Source organism: Chiloscyllium punctatum, chromosome 40 (genome assembly GCF_047496795.1).
Source record: "Chiloscyllium punctatum isolate Juve2018m chromosome 40, sChiPun1.3, whole genome shotgun sequence".
Classification (NCBI taxonomy): Eukaryota; Metazoa; Chordata; class Chondrichthyes; order Orectolobiformes; family Hemiscylliidae; genus Chiloscyllium; species Chiloscyllium punctatum.
Window position 1 is genome coordinate 67,924,681 of NC_092778.1, and position 17,419 is coordinate 67,942,099.

The 17,419-nt window shown below is 44.8% G+C and overlaps 1 protein-coding gene across 2 annotated transcripts in view; it reads right to left on the minus strand.

Moving 5' to 3' along the window:
• syt17 (synaptotagmin XVII) overlaps window positions 1–17,419 on the minus strand; it is an 87,247-nt gene that overhangs the window by 30,777 nt on the left and 39,051 nt on the right. For both annotated transcript variants that reach the window (XM_072560189.1, XM_072560188.1), the window contains exons 6-7: window positions 10,641–10,761; window positions 9,875–10,030 (exon numbers count right to left, since the gene is read on the minus strand). In XM_072560189.1, the coding sequence (XP_072416290.1) occupies window positions 9,875–10,030; window positions 10,641–10,761 (277 nt within the window). The remainder of the gene's footprint in view (window positions 1–9,874; window positions 10,031–10,640; window positions 10,762–17,419) is intronic.

Here is a 17,419-nt window from a genome sequence, read left to right on the forward strand (position 1 = left end):
GGAGCCATTCACCAGGAATGAACATTCCCGATGAAGGGCTCCGGCCAAAAATGTCGATTCTCCTGCTCCTCGGATGCTGCCTGACCTGCTGTGCTTTTCCAGCAACACACTCTCAACACATCAGGTAAGCTTCTCTTCTTTTTTACTTTCTGATAAGGGGACTAGCAGGGATGGCAGTGCAGGGAGAGGAATGTCCCTCCTGTATGACGCTTGAAGTGAGGGACGACATTCGTGTCCCATTCAAGTACATCTGCAGGAAGTGCACCCAACTCTCGCTCCTCCAAGACCGTGTTGGGGAACTGGAGCGGGAGCAGGATGAACTTCAGATCATTCAGGAGGCAGAGGCTGTGATAGATACGAATTACAGTGCAACAGTTACTCTTAGTCATGAAGAAAGCTAGGTATCTGTTTGAAGGGGGAAAACAGTCAGTGCAGGGATCTCCTGTGGGTGTTCCCCTGAAAAACAAGTATACTGTTTTGGATACTGTTGGGAGGGGGGAACTTACCAGGGGTATGCATGGGGTGCAGGTCTCTGGCACAGAGTCTGCCTCTGTTGCACAGAAGGGAAGGAGGGAAAGGAGGACAGTGTTAGTCATTGGGGACTCAATAGTTAGAGGCTCAGATAGAAGGTTTTTTGGGAGCGAACGAGACTCACGGTTGGTGTGTTACCTCCCAGGTGTCAGGATCCGAGTTGTCTCGGATCATATCTTTGGGGTCCTGAAGGGAGAGGGTGACCAGCTTCAAGTCGTGGTCCACGTAGGTACCAACAACATAGGTAGAAAGAGGGTTAGGGATGTAAGGCAGGATTTCAGGGAGCTAGGGTGGAAGCTGAGAGCTAGAACAAGCAGAGTTGTTATCTCTAGTTTGTTACCCGTGATAGCGAGGCAAGGAGCAGGGAGAGAAATCAGCTGAACACGTGGCTGCAGGGATGGTGCAGGAGGGAGGGTTTCAGATATATGGATAATTGGGGCTCTTTCTGGGGAAGGTGGGACCTGTACAAACAGGAGTCTTCACTTGAACCAGAGGGGTATTAATATCCTGGGTGGGAAATTTGCTACTGCTATTCAGTTGGGTTAAACTAGCTCAGCAGGGGGATGGCAACCGGAGGTGCAGTTCCAGTGCACAGGAGGGTGAGAGTAGGGAGGGCAGGGACAGGATTACATGGTCACAGGAATGTGCTGGCAGACAGCAAGCTGGTTTGAAGTGTGTCTACTTCAACACCAGGAGTATCCGTAATAAGGTAGGTGAGCTTGCAGCATGGATAGGTACCTGGGACTTCGATGTTGTGGCCATTTTGGAGACATGGATAGAGCAGGGTAAGGAATGGATGTTGCAGGTTCCAGGATTTAGATCTTTCATTAAGATCAGGGAAGGTGGTAAAGGAGAGTCAAGGACAATATAATGGTAGCTGAAAGAACTTTTGACGAGGACTCGTCTACTGAGGTGGTATGGGCTGAGGTTAGAAACAGGAGAGCAGAAGTCACACTGCTGGGAGGTTTTTACAGGTTTCTACAAAGTTCCAGAAATTTGGAGGAGAGGATTGGCAAAACGATTCTAGGTAGGAGTGAAAGGAACAGCGTGGTCATTATGGGGGACTTTAACATCCCCAACATTGACTGGAAATGCTCTAGTACATCGGATGGATCAGCTTTTGTCCAATGCGTATGGGACGGTTTCCTGATACAGTATGTCGAAGGGCCGACAAGAGGGGAGGCCACACTGGATCTGGTGCTTGGTAATGAACCAGGTCAGGTGTTGGATTTAGTTGTAGGTGAGCACTTTGGAGAGAGTGACCATAATTCAGTTACGTTTAGTTTAGCGATGGAAAGGATAGGTATATGTCACAGGTCAAGAGTTATCAATGAGGGAAGGGCAATTATAATGCGATTAGGCAAGACCTAGGAGGCATAGAGTGGGGGAGCAAAATGCAGGGGATAGGGACAATCGAAATCTGGAGCTGGTTTAAGGAACAGATATTACATCTCCTCAATAGGTATGTCCCTGTCAGGCAGGGAGGAAGTGATAAGGTAAGGGAACAGTGGTTTACGAAAGAAAGTGTATCTTTTGTTAAGTGGAAGAAGGAGGTTTATGTGACGTTGAGATGAGATGGTTCAGATGAGGCGAAGGAAAGTTACAGATCAGCTAGGAAGGATTTAACAAGAGGGTTAAGAAGAGCAAGGAGGGAACACGAGCAGTCTTTAGCAAAAAGAATAAAGGAGAGCCCTAAAGCTTTCTATAGGTATGTGAGGAATAAAGGGATGACTAGGGTAGGAATGGGGCCAGTTAAAGACAGAAGTGGAAAGCTATGTGTAGACGCTGTGGAGATCAGAGAGGTGCTAAATGAATATTTCTCTCCAATATTCTCCTTTTCCTGACTGAAAACAGATGAGAAGACTGAGATACGGGCTCTTAGACTAGAAAGGATTGAGCTTAGTAAGGAGGCAGTGTTATCAATGCTAGAAGGAGTGAAAGTAGACAAGTCCCCTGGGCCAAATGGGATTTATCCGAGGATTCTCTGGGAAGCTAGGGAACAGATAGCAGAGCCTTTGGCTTTGATCTTTGAGTCGTCATTGTCTACAGGTTAGTACCAGAGGACTGGAGGACTGCAAATGTTGTCCCTTGTTCAAGAAGGGGGCAGTAGAGAAGATCCAGGTATTTAGAGACCAGTGAGCCTTATAGTACGAAATGTTTTGGAAAGGATTATAAGAGATAGGATTTATAATCATCTGGCAAGCAACAATTTGATTGGAGATAGTCAACATGGTTTCATTAAGGGCAGGTTGTGTCTTACAAACCTCACTGAGTTTTTGAGAAGGTGACCAAGCATGTGGATGAGGGTAGGGCAGTTGACATGGTATACATGGACTTCAGTAAAGCCTTTGATAAGGTTCCACGTGGTAGGCTTTTGGAGAAAATGCTGAGGCATGGGATTGAGGGTGATTTAGCAGCTTGGATAAGGAACTGGCTTTCTGTAAGAAGACAGTGAGTGCTGGTTAATGGAAAATATTCAGCCTGGAGTCTGGTTACTAGTGGTGTGTCACAAGAATCTGTTTTGGGACCACTGCTGTTCGTCATTTTTGTAAATGACTTGGACGCAGGCATAGGTGGATGCATTAGTAAGTTTGCAGATGACACTAAAGTCGGTGGAGTGGTGGACAGTGTGGAAGAATGTTACAGGTTGCAGGGGGACTTGGATAAATTGCAAAATTGGGCTGAGAGGGGGCAAATGGAGTTCAATGCAGCTAAATGTGAGGTGATTCACTTTGGTAAGAATAACAGGAAGGCAGACTACTGGGTCAATGGAAAGATTCTTGGTAGTGTGGATGTGCAGAGGGATCTTGGAGTCCACGTACATAGATTCCTGAAAGTTGCCACCCAGATTGTTAGTGCTGTTAAGAAGGCATACGGTGTGTTAGGCTTTGTTGGTAGAGGGATTGCGTTCCGGAGCCATGATGTCATGCTGCAACTATACAAAACGCTAGTGAAGCCGCACTTGGAATATTGTGTACAGTTCTGGTCGCCCCATTACAGGAAGGATGTGAAAGCATTGGAAAAAGTGCAGAGGAGATTTACCAGGATGTTGCCTGGTTGGGGGGTGGGGGGGCGGAAGGAAGGTCTTATGAGGAAAGGCAGAGACTCGGGTCTGTTCTCATTGGAAAGAAGATGGCTAAAAGGGGATTTGATAGAGACATATAAGATGATCAGAGGATTAGATAGGGTAGACAGTGGAAGTCTTTTTCCTAGGATGATGACATCAGCTTGTACGAGGGGGCATAGCTGCAAATTGAGGGGTGATAGATTTAAGACAGATATCAGAGGCAGGTTCTTTACTCAGAGAGTGGTAAGGGCATGGAATACCCTGTCTACCAATGTAGTTAACTCAGCCACATTCGGGGCATTTAAACAGTCCTTGGATAAGCACATGGATGATGATGGGATAGTGTAGGGGGATGGGCTTAGAGGGCCAAAGTGCCTGTTCTTCGCTGTATTGTCCTAAGTGCTAATTGTACGCAATATTCCAAAAGTGGCTGAACAAATGTCCTGTACAGCTGCAACATGACCTCCCAACTCCTGTACTCAATACTCTGACCAATAAAGGAAAGCATACCAAACGCCTTCTTCACTATCCTATCTACTTGCGACTCCACTTTCAAGGAGCTATGAACCTGCACTCCAAGGTCTCTTTGTTCAGCAATTCTCCCTAGGACGTTTTCCTTAGAAAGTCTTTTCCCTGGGGTGGGGGATTCCAGAACTAAAGGGTATAGGTTTCTGGCGAGAGGGGAAAGATCTCAAAGGGACCTAAGGGACAACGTTTTCAGAGGGCGTTGCATGTATGGAATGAGTTGCCAGAGGAAGTGGTGGAGGCAACATTTAAAAGGTATCTGGATGGGTAAATGAATAGGAAGGGTTTTGAGTGATATGGGCCAAGTGCTGGCAAATGGGACTAGATTAGGTAGGGATATCTGGTCGGCATGGACAAGTTGGACTGAAGGGTCTGTTTCCGTGTTGTACATCCCTATGACTCTATGACTGTATGATTAAGTGTATAAGTCCTGCTAAGATTTGTTTTTCCAAAATGCAGCATGTCACATTTATTTAAATTAAACCCCATCTGCTGCTCCTCAGTCTACTGGCCCATTTGATCAAGATCCCCGTTGTACTCTGAGGTAACCTTCTTCGCTGACCACTACACCTCCAATTTTGGTGTCATTTGCAAACCTACTAACTAAACCTCCTACGTTCACATCCAAATCATTTATATAAATGATGAAAAGTAGTGGATCCAGCACGATCCTTGTGGCACTCCACTGGTCACAGGCCTCCAGTCTGAAAAACAACCCTCCACCACCACCCTCTGTCTTCTACCTTTGAGCCAGTTTTGTATCCAAAAGGCTAGTTCTCCCTGTAGTCCATGAGATCTAACCTTCCTAACCTGGTTCCCAAGGGCAACCTTGTCGAACACCTTACTGAAGTCCATATGGATCACATCCACCGCTTTGCCCTCATCAATCCTCTTTGTTACTTCTTCAAAAAACTCAATCAAGTTTGTGAGACATGATTTCCCACGCACAAAGCCATGCTGACTATCTCTAATCAGTCCTTGCCTTTCCAATACATGTCCATCCTGTCCCTCAGGATTCCCTCCAACAACTTGCCCACCACCGACATCAGGCTCACTGGTCAGGAAACTATCCCCACGTGAAGTAACAGATCTAACCCTCTGGCCCTGGGGAAATGTGAACCTCTGATAGTTTCCCATCATCAGCTCCAAACCTGAGACTGACCTGAATATGGCTCTTGAAGTGCAGCTCAGTGTGAAATCCCAGACCCTTAATTCACAAATCTCCACATCACTGACACTGTCAACATCAGCACATCATGGGGCAGGCTGGTGAACTGCTGTGTCAGAGTGGTTCAGCAATAACTGTGAGGAGATATATATGAGGTAAATGGCATCTCTTCAGCAATGAGAAGATCGCTTAACAACTCAGCTATGCTCAATGTTCGCGCGCATCCCAGCAGAGCGCTTTAGGGAACATCTCCGAGACACCCGCACCAATCAACCAAACCGCCCCGTGGCCCAACATTTCAACTCCCCCTCCCACTCTTCCAAGGACATGGAGGTCCTGGGCCTCCTTCACCGCCGCTCCCTCACCACCAGACGCCTGGAGGAAGAACGTCTCATCTTCCGCCTCGGAACACTTCAACCCCAGGGCATCAATGTGGACTTCAACAGCTTCCTCATTTCCCCTTCCCCCACCTCACCCTAGTTCTAAACTTCCACCTCAGCACTGTCTCCTTTACTTGTCCGGACTTGTCCGACCTGCCTAGCTCCTTTTCCACCTATCCACTCCACCCTCTCCTCCTTGACCTATCACCTTCATCTCCTCCCCCACTCACCCATTGTACTCTATGCTACTCTCTCCCCACCCCCACCCTCCTCTAGCTTATCTCTCCATGCTTCAGGCTCACTGCTTTTATTCCTGATGAAGGGCTTTTGCCCAAAACGTCGATTTTACTGCTGTCTGAACTGCTGTGCTCTTCCAGCACCACTAATCCAGTATATGCTCAATGTTCACTGAGGCTTTAGGAACACAGTCACCTTTCAAATTAAACTACAGTAAACAAGAGAGAGAGGTGACTATAGGATAGAACATAGCAATACAATCATAGTTCACAATGCATCATCTGCTCTCAAAGAACTAGGAAATGCAAAGCCATCACTCTCTCAGTGGTCTTGTGAGCCATTCTTCATTCTGCCTACACTGTCCAACAGCACAACAGATAGGGCTAGAATTTGGGGTCTAGCATAGACATATCAAGTCTCTGCCCATTTCACTTCCAATTCTAAATTTCCACACTATTTAGCACGATGCACAGAACTTAATATCTTTCAACATTCAGGCATCTACATTTCACAAATAAGGAAAATAATGTACTTGCCATCATTTTGACAGATAATTCTGCTAATAGTAGACAATTTTGTATCCCTGCTCCTCAAGCTGAAGAGCTGGGGTCAATTAATCAATGATACAGTTAGCTCCAGCAATGCGGATGATTACTGCATGACTCAAACTGACATATGGAGCAGCAGAATTCATAAAAATGGTTTGCTATATCCTGGCCCCAATGGACTCCCATTCACCCTCCCTGCAGGGCAATCAGGAATACTGAAGTGTCCATCCCTGCAAGATCCCAGAGGAGAAACTATGGAATTGGCAAAAGTCTAGGCAATTAGATATCCTCCCAAAAACACCACACTTACTTCTTTTCAAAAAGTTCTGATGCCCCTCGATTAGAGAGACGAAAAACACAATAGTCAGGTTAGAATGAAAGCAGAAATTGCCATGCAGACTGCTGAGCTGCAGCATTCTCTCCAATGCTAAACAAGTATGTCTTTGCTATTAGCCAAGGAGGTCAACTAAGAAACAAATATAGTAAGTCCTCATTTAAAGTGATGCTTAAAGTTCTTGAAAATCCTGTGTTCAAATTAAGTAACTTTTAATTAAACATGGCTTTCCATAAAAATCAGGCTTAAAGCAAGTATTAGATTCCTTCATTTCTCAATCAAAAAAAGCAACGTAAAAGTTGAAATACTGTCCTATATGTGTACAAAACTGCATTCCCAGCTCAAATAATTTGCAAAATAAAATCATTATTAAATATAAAAAACATATAATATTGAATAAAATCACTGCAATGACCTTCACTGTACAGTATTGTTAGAGTAACCAGGCATCATCTAAAGGCAGAATTACTTGCACTGACTGAGCTCTGTTATTAGATGGGAGCCCAGAATCTCAATGACAGTAAAGGAACAGAACCAGTCACAAAGAAAAGGATAGGACTTCAGTCTAAGGTAAGAACAGAGAGTGGGTGTGAGGTCAGGGTAAGCTAGGAGATATGCACAGGAGAGATGAGGAATTCGCCTTCAGAACTGAATATGTTCAATACCTAGAAAGCTGATTCCGCATCAGTAAGCACAATAATTAATACTTAATGATCCGAACCTGGTAATTATATGATGTAGTGTTCTCACAGAAACACTTAGTGTAATCACAACAACTCCTTTGTCTACCATTAGTGAAGGCATCAATCTGTCTAAGGCAGTGCTACAGAGTAGTTGAATCTTTGCACCTCTGCTGGGTAGTATTTCAAGCAGTGAGTTCCCCCATGTACTGGCCCATCGTTGTGTATAATTTGGATATTTCACTGCTGTCCTGTGAAGATGAACCTACTGCCCTGCCGTATAACTCTGTTTAAGCTCCACAGCTGGGATACCTCGGAGCATTCAATGACATTGCCCATATTCTCCAGTCTTAGTGACTGTTGAGGAGCTGGCGATGGTAGGTGTCTGCATCTGCTTGGATGCAGCTTTGAGTGCAGTGTGTGAACTAGTGGCACATTCTAGGTGCTTCTGTAAAAAGACAGAAAGAAGTGACATAGATAAGGCATCTGAGGGTGGATAAATTAGTCAGCAACACATCTAATGTGGACATGCTGAAAGCCAGTTTATAAAAACAGAAATGGTCAGAAATATCAAAGATGTCAGGAAGAGCTGTGGATGGAGAAACCAAGTAAATGTTTCAGATCAAGCACCTTTCATCAGATCTGAACAATGTGGCGATCTGTACTCTTTAATCTGTAACTTTTCCCAATAATGATAAAAACTCTACAACTCAAAACATAAGCTCTGTTTTTCTCTCTCCACAGATGCTGCCTAGTCTGTTGAGTTTCTCTAATAATTTCATTTAAATTCAAATTTCCACAAACCATGGTATTTTGATGTCAGAAAGGTAGTTATATTTATAGCAAGATTGTTGGATAGGTTTGCAACTACGTTTCCTAGACTGAGGTTAATATTTGTGAGACTGAGATAGGCAACGTCACACGGAAGGGAAAATACTCCCTGGTTTATCATTGTCATTCACCCCATCACTGAGGTCTCTGTAAATTGAGGAACATTAATAGTTCATCAATGTTGTCAATGCTGTCATCCTTATTGAGTCATTGTGTTGCCTTTCTGACACCTAGGGACATGTTCAATTCTTTCTTGGGTCTTTGTACTGCAAGGATCCTGTGGTGATCTTGTCTTGGGTCTCTGGTGTGAACTGGAATTCATGTCCTAAAGTTAAAAAGTGCTGCTTTCCTGACCAATACTCCTGCATGATGAAAAGAACTTCCATGTGAAAGACAAAGAAGCTTTCAATTGACACACTGGGACCACCAGACAGACCTTTAACTCCGAGAAAAGGATCGACAAGATCATGTCCTATTTACTGAGGTGCTGGAGTGTGATTATCAGAGACCAGCTCTAGTTAAACTCCAGAATGGCACCTCCAGGATGTAGACTTCTGCAAGATGTGGTGCACGCTATTGTCCTGTTCCAGCCACTCCTACCCCAACATTCTTCTGTCAGTTCACCAATTAAAATGCTGCTAATCATTGCAGCACATTGTCACAGTCAGGGCAGGCTGGAACAGATGGGAAACATAACTTTGGTAAAACATAAGCAGGTCTGAAAGCAGGGTTCGTAGACACTGCTGCCAGGAAGTAAATTAGTCATTATTAGCTGTGTTCTGTTATAACATCTCTTTTGTATTTCTGAGAAATTATTAATGACACGCAATTGGCTAATGAATATTCAGTCCTTTTCAATTCCAAAATCATGCTTGTTCTGACTTACTTTTAAAAAATGACCACTTATAAAATCACCAGATGAGAATAAAACAGTAAATGTAATTCATGCCTTGAGGAGCTACAAATTACAGAGTGGGAACATACTACAACATATTGCCTTCCAATTTTTCACCATTAATGCTTATTATGTTTCAATAGACAGAATTCAGTTGCTCCTAAAATGCTCCTAAGCAGCTCAACCAGGTAAATACACTTCCCAATGCAGCATAATCTGTGTAGCCTAGAAAGTGAAATATCCATTGATGCTTCACAATGGTGTTAGCTGAGTCAGACAGATCAAAAATAAAGTAATATTTATGGATCTGATTCTTATCTGTTCACACTCCTGCTGTCGGCTCTGATGTAATGATCTCTGTGGTGGAACAGCCTATCCCCTTTCAGTGTCGAGGCCTCTTAAAGGTTGATCATTTGGTGAAGAGTGCCAGAGTCTGGTGATAACTGCAGAAATGTACTGAATCCAGAATTAATCTTTAAATGAGAAAACACTGAACTAAAGAAACACAGGCTGTATTTTTAAATTATATGCACACACACCAGCAAATGGCTTTCTTTGGTAAAGAAATTGAAACCTCGAGTAAACGCAAACAGGTTGGGATTTTGAAACAATTGATAATTCACATTGAATTGAACACTAATTGTCTGAGGCTAGACGATGAATACTGCACGGTCTTACCTGTAAAAACTAAGCTGATATCTTCCAATTCTTCCACTGGAACTTTGAAACTGAACGATTCATTGTAGAATGGGTCGATAGTGCCCTTCATACAAGATGTCTTTTTAGTTTTTACCAGTTTTAATCCATGCACCAGCTGAACTTTAACAAATGGATCTGTCAAAGTTTAAAAGCAGGATAAGTTTCAGACTGTTATAATATCCAACTGATATATTGTCCAATGTGCATTTTCTGTGGATCTACTCTGCAGAACTCACTGCCACAGGAAACAGCTGCAATATAAATGTATGATTTCAAGAGTGAGTTGGATTTAGCACTTGCAGCTAAAGGGATCAAAGGATCTGGGAGAAACTATAAATAGGCCACTGAATTGGAGGTTGGGATTAGAGTGGTGTTGGAAAAGCACAACAGGTCAGGCAGCATCTGAGGAGCAGGAAAATCGACGTTTCGGGCAAAATTCCTGATAAAGGGCTTTTGCCTAAAATGTCGATTTTCCTGCTCCTTAAATACTGCCTGACCTGTTGTGCTTTTCCAGCAACACTCTAATCTAAACTCTAGTTTCCAGCATCTGCAGTCCTCACTTTTGCCTCATAGAATTGGATGGTTAGCAACGATGATAGTGAGTGATGGAACAGGCTCGAAAGGCTGAATGGCCTACTCCTGCTCCTATTTTCCATGTTTCTCTGTGTATGCTCTGCAGAGTAAAATATTACATTCTTACCAGCTTATTGTACAACAGTCAACGTTAAATATGAACCTGATTTACCTGAACCTTGGCTCATATCTGTCTGAAGGAGTTGTTTTGCCCTAATAATATCCACATTCAGTCTTCCTGCACTTGGCAAGTAATTGAGAGAAATCAATAACTCTCCTAGTTCAACTTCATTCTGTAAAGAAACAGAGTGGAATTAAAACACCAAATGTTTGAAGCAATGAATTTAATAATTAAATCATACTTAGGAACAGCTTGGTTTCATATTTAGGATATGAAATATATGCACAAACAGATTTCTTTATGAAATCACAGCCACATATACACTCTTCCATATTCATATGTAGCAACAAATATGTTTCTTTTGGAACAAATCACTTGTAAGTGTTTCTAGAAGAGCAACGTTCTGGGCACAAAGTTTAGTGCACGCTGCCCTGACTTATGGCTCCTATGAGGGATAGTTTCAGAAAACAGTGTCAATGATGTGTCCAGATAGTGGAAGCTGGCCCTGCCAGTATCAAATCAATAAGAGTGTTGCTTGGAGCTGGGAGCAACACAGTCAACAGACCATGCTGTTAATCAGCTTGTTTCACTGGTTTGACACAGTGATGCCATTTTTGATCTGAAAGTTCCACCTTACAGACCCCTTCCTCCACCTCCCAGAGTGAGCATGGAATTGGCAGCAAAAAGGATTCACAACAGCCAGACCCGTTGAGACTGTCCATGGGCTTCACGGCAGCTGTTGATTGGTTCAGACAGCTGTCATTGAGACTGTCAAAGTGTTTGCTGCTTTGTACTGTTCCATGTAATTGCAAAAACCTACAGGAAGTGGCATGATCCATTCTGAAGGCATCATTTCAGAATTTGCAGGTTTTGTTTAGCCGATGTGGTCTGAGATCTAGCTGCAGCAGGACCCTCAGGGTATGCAACGCTGAAAGGGCAAACTGCTGGAGAAGGGAGGATGCTGGCGGGAACACAAGGAGGCCTCACTGATACATGGGTTGAACTTTGGTTAGTGCTTGAAATTACGCCATTCTTGCAATTACAGAGACTTGGCTGAAAGAGAGACAGGATTGGCAGCTAAATGTCCCAGGATTTAGATGGTTTAGGTGTGATAGAAGGAGATGTAAAGGGGTGGGGGAGTTGCATCATTGGTAAAGGAGTATCTCTCAGCTGCACTGAGGGAGGATGGCTCAGAGGATTCGTGCAGTGAGGCAGAACTCAGGAATGGGAAGGGTGAAATAGCAATGCTGGGGTCTATTACAGGCCTCCCAACTGCCACAGGGAGATTCCTGATGAAGGACTTATGCCCAAAACATCAACTCTTTTGCTCCTCGGATGCTGCCTGACCTGCTGTGCTTTTTCAGCACCACACTTCTGATGCCAGCGGGAGATAGAGGAGAGGATATGTAGACAGATTTTGGAAAGAGGTCAAAACAGCAGGGTTGTTTTGGTGGGTGATTTTAACTTCCCCTATTTTGACGGGGACTCACTTCGCGTTAGGGGCTTGGATGGGGCAGAATTTGTCAGGGCCATTCAGGAAGGTTTCTTGACACAGTGTGTAATCAGTCTAACCAGGGAAAGGATTAATCTGGACCTGGTTTTGGGAAATTAACCCGGCCAGGTGAGGGAAGTTTTAGTGGGGGAGCATTTTGGGAGTAGTGACCATAATACGGTGAGTTTTAAGATACTTATGGATAGGGATAACAGGGTCCTTGGGTAAAGATGTTAAATTGGGGGAAGGTGTATGACAACATTATTAGGCAGGAACTGGAGAATGTTGATTGGAGGCAGCTGTTTGAGGGACATTTGGGAGCATTTCAAAAGGCAGTTGGTAAGAGTTCAGGAGCGGCACGTTCCTGAGAGAATGAGGATAGGTATGGCAAGTTACATGAACCTTGGATGAACAGGCATGTTATGACCTCAGTTAAAAAGAAAAAGAAAGTATATAAAACGCACGAGGGTAGTCAGGGAAAGGGTTGGCCCATTCAAGGACAAAGGAGGGAATCTATGTGTGGAGTCAGAAGATGGAGGTGAGGCCCTAAACGAGTATTTTGTGTTGGTATTCACCAAAGAGAAGGAACTGATGGAGGATGACCTTAGGGAAGGGAGTTTCGAATTTCATAGCCAAGTTGTTATTAAAAAAGAAAGAGGTGTTGTGCATCTTAAAAAGTATTAAGGAAGCTAAGTCCCCAATTCTGATGGGATCTATCCCAGAATATTGAGGGAGGCAGGAGAACAAATTGCTGGAGCACTGACGGACATCTTTGTATCCTCTTTGGCCACAGGTGAGATCCCAGAGGACTGGAGAATAACCAATGTTGTCCCATTGTTTAAGAAGGGTAGCACAGATAATCTTGGAAATCTATGAGTATTGATGTGCAGAGGGATCTGGGTGTGCAGGTCCACAGGTCACTGAAGGTGGCACTGCAGGTAGATAAGGGAGTAATAAAGGCCTATAGCATGCTTGCCTTCATTGGAAAGGGCATTGAGTGTAAGGATAGACAAGTGATGCTGCAGCTTTACCAAGCTTTAGTTAGGCCACACTTGGAATATTGCATACAGTTCTGGTCATCTCACTACCAGAAGGATGTGGATGCTTTGGAGAGGGTACAGAAAAGGTTTTCAGCATATTGCCTGGTCTGGGGGATTTTAGCTATGAAGAAAGGTTGGATAGACTGGGTTTGTTTTCACTAGAACGCAGGAGGTTTGGGGCGACCTGGCAGAAATTTGTAAGATTGTGAATGACATGGATAGAGTGGAAAGTATGAGGTTTACCCCAGGGTGGAGGGGTCAATTACTTGGGGAGATAGGTTCAAGATGCAGTAGGGGAAGTTTAAAAGAGACATGCGAGGCAGGTTTTTTCACACGAAAGCAGATATGTGCCTGAAACGTGCTGCCAGTGGAAGCAGACACAAGCAGCATTAAAGAAGCACCTGGATGAATACATGAATAGGAAGGGAATAGAGGGATATGGATCCTGTAAGGGAAGGCAGTTTTAGCATGGAAGGGCAGAATGTGTCAGCACAGGCTTGGAGGGCCAAAGGGCCTGCTTTTGTGCTGCATGGTTCTTTGTTGTTCTTTGTTCTTAGGTTGCAAATCTTCAACTCCTGGCCATTATGAGGAGGTATAAACTGAATTCAGTCACCTATTGCAGCTGGAGGTTGGCATTGCCAATGACTGTGAAGGTGACCATGGCTATAATGTTTCATTACTCGGGTTCCTGCCTTGCTGGAACGGGAGATATTTCCATTCTCTCCTTGGCTACTGTTCACTGTCACGTGTGAGAAACCATCCCACAAGGCTGTGGATATATGGAGAGTGATGAGGGAACAGGGAAGGCAGGCTGCTGCTACCTCAATGGTTGCAGGCATCACCATGGTGCAGGGTACCACTGCTTGTGTGTACCAGAACTCCCTCAACATCCATTGGTAGATCACCAACCATCACCAATCATTAAGGTCAATGCTACCCATATCCTGAACAATGTCACAATAGCCCCATTCTGAGATGATCCATTACACCCAAGCTTCTGAATCCATGATTCTAAATGTAATTACAGTAAGTCCTTCTTTAAAGTTGACTCAGTTAACATTATTTCACTTTAACATCATTATTAAAGTAATGAAATATTTGTTAGTTTAAGTTCATTTATTGATTCATGGTATGTTAACTGGGTCACCATCGATTTTCTAACCTTCATTGCCATTGAGAGGTTTAAAGTTATTGATACAGATGTCCTGCTTTTGAGAAATTTTCCCCATGTATCTGTTCCTCCCCTCCATGCTGAAGTTACACAGTCATACAGCTGTAAAGCATGAAAACAGACTCTTAGGTCCAACTCGTCCATGCTGACTAAATATCCTAAACAAACTATTCCCATTTGCCAGCACTTGGCCCATATTCCTCTTGACTCTTCCTATTTATATACCCATCCAGATACCTTTTAAATGCTGTAATTGTACCAGCCTCTACCACTTCCTCTGGCAGCTCATTCCATACACGTACCACCCTCTGCTTGAAAAAGTTGTCCCTTAGGTCCCTTTTATATCTTTGCCTGCTTACCGTAAACCTATGCCCTCTAGGTCTGGACTCCCCCACCCCAGGGAGTCTATTTATCCTATTCATGCCCCTTATAATTTTGTAAACCTCTATAAGGTCACTCCTCAGCCTCCGACGCTCCAGGGAAAACAGCCCCAGCCTACTCAGCCTCTCCCTGTAGCTCAGATCCTCCAACCCTGGCAACATCTTGTTAATCTTTTCTGAACCCTTTCAAGTTTCACAACATCTTTCCGATAGGATGGAGACCAGAACTGCATGCAATATTCCAAAAGCAACCTAACCAATGTCCTGTACAGCTGCAACATGACCTCCTAACTCCTATACTCAACTCTCTGACCGATAAAGGAAAGCATACCAAACGCTGCCTTCACTATCCTATCTGCTCGCGACTCTACTTTCAAGGAGCTATGAACCTGCACTCCAAGGTCTCTTTGTTCAGCAACACTCCTCAGGACCTTACCATTAAGTATGTAAGTCCTGCTCGGATTTGTTTTTCCAAAATGCGGCACCTCGCATTTATCTAAATTAAACTCTATCTGCCACTCCTCAGCCCATTGGCCCATCTGATCAATATCCCATCGTACTCTGAGGTAAATTTCTTCGCTGTCCAATACACCTCCAATTTTGGTGTCATCTACAAAGTTACTGACTATACCTCCTATGCTCACATCCAAATCATTTATATAAATGACAAAAAGCTGAGGACCCAGCACCGACCCTTGTGGCAAGCCTCCAGTCTGAAAAGCAACCCTCCACCACTATCCTCTGTCTTCCTTCAATTCTCTCTCTTCCTTCAGTCTCTGTTTACCCTGCCTCCTCCCCACCCACGCCATCTCCTATTCCCACTCTCTGCTCTGCTTCTAAAGCCTCCAGTGTCTGCTTCTCTCCTGGCTCCCTTCCTGAACTTTCACTGATGTCCTGGCCTCCACCTTATGGCAGGGGTTGGTCAGTACAGGTAGTTTCACCTGCACCAACTAGTGACTGCCACTAGATGGAGCCTGGCTAATTAAAACTTCATCAGGTGAACAAAGTTAAAAATCACACAACACCAGGTTTTTGTCCACCAGGTTTAATTGGAAGCACTAGCTTTCAGAGTACTGCTTTTTCATCAGGTGAGAGTAGTTTTAACGAATGTTTACAGTAAATACATTCACATAGGCTTTTTTATTTTAAACTTCATTTTCAATAATTTACAATCCACCCTACCAACCTTCGCAAAAACCACATCATCTGCCGACATTTCTGCCACCTCCAAACAGACCCCACTACCAGGGATATATTTCCTGCCCCACCCTTTTCCGCCTTCCACAAAGACCGTTCCCTCCATGACTACCTGGTCAGGTCCACACCCCCCTACGACCCACCCTCCCATTCTGGCACTTTCCCCTGCCACCGCAGGGAACTGCAAAACCTGTGCCCACACCTCCTCCCTCACCTCTATCCAAGGCCCCAAAAGAGCCTTCCACATCCATCAAGGTTTTACCAGCACATCCACCAATATCATTTATTGTATCCGTTGCTCCCGATGTGGTCTCCTCTACATTGGGGAGACTGGACATCTCCTAGCAGAGCGCTTTAGGAACATCTCTGGGACACCTCCACCAATCAACCAAACCGCCCCGTGGCCCAACATTTCAACTCCCCCTCCCACTCTGCCGAGGACATGGAGGTCCTGGGCCTCCTCCACTGCCGCTCCCTCACCACCCAACACCTGGAGGAAGAACACCTCATCTTCCGCCTCGGAACACTTCAACCCAGGGCATCAATGTGGATTTCACCAGTTTCCTCATTTCCCCCTCCCCCTACCTCATCCCAGCTCCAACCTTCCAGCTCAGTACCGTCCCCATGACCTGTCCTACCTGCCTATCTTCCTTCCCACCTATCCACTCCATACTCCTCTCTGACCTATCACCTTCATCCCCACCCCCATTCACCCATTGTACTCTTTGTGCTACCTTCCTCCACCCCCCTCTCTGACCTATCGCCTCCATCCCCACCCCCATTCACCCATTGTACTCTCTGTGCTACCTTCCTCCACCCCCCTCTCTGACCTATCGCCTCCATCCCCACCCCCATTCACCCATTGTACTCTCTGTGCTACCTTCCTCCACCCCCCTCTCTGACCTATCGCCTCCATCCCCACCCCCATTCACCCATTGTACTCTCTGTGCTACCTTCCTCCACCCCCCTCTCTGACCTATCGCCTCCATCCCCACCCCCATTCACCCATTGTACTCTCTGTGCTACCTTCCTCCACCCCCCTCTCTGACCTATCGCCTCCATCCCCACCCCCATTCACCCATTGTACTCTCTGTGCTACCTTCCTCCATCCCCCTCTCTGACCTATTGCCTCCATCCCCACCCCCATTCACCTATTGTACTTTACGCTACTTTCTCCCCATTCCACCCCCCCTCTCATTTATCTCGCCACCCTGCAGGCTTCCTGTCTCTATTCCTGATGAAAGGCTTTTGCCCAAAATGTCAATCTTTCTGCTCCTTGGATGCTGCCTGACCTGCTGTGCTTTTCCAGCACCACTCTAATTCAGACTTTTAGATATTTTTGCCAATGACACTCATTCAGGTAGAAAAATAGATTGCGACAAGGGTGTTTTTATCATTTATATTAATGATTTGGATGTGAGCATAAGAGGTACAGTTAGTAAGTTTGCAGATGACACCAAAATTGGAGGTGTAGTGAACAGTGAAGAAGGTTACCTCAGATTACAATGGGATCTTCATCAGATGGGCCAATGGGCTGAGAAGTGGCAGAT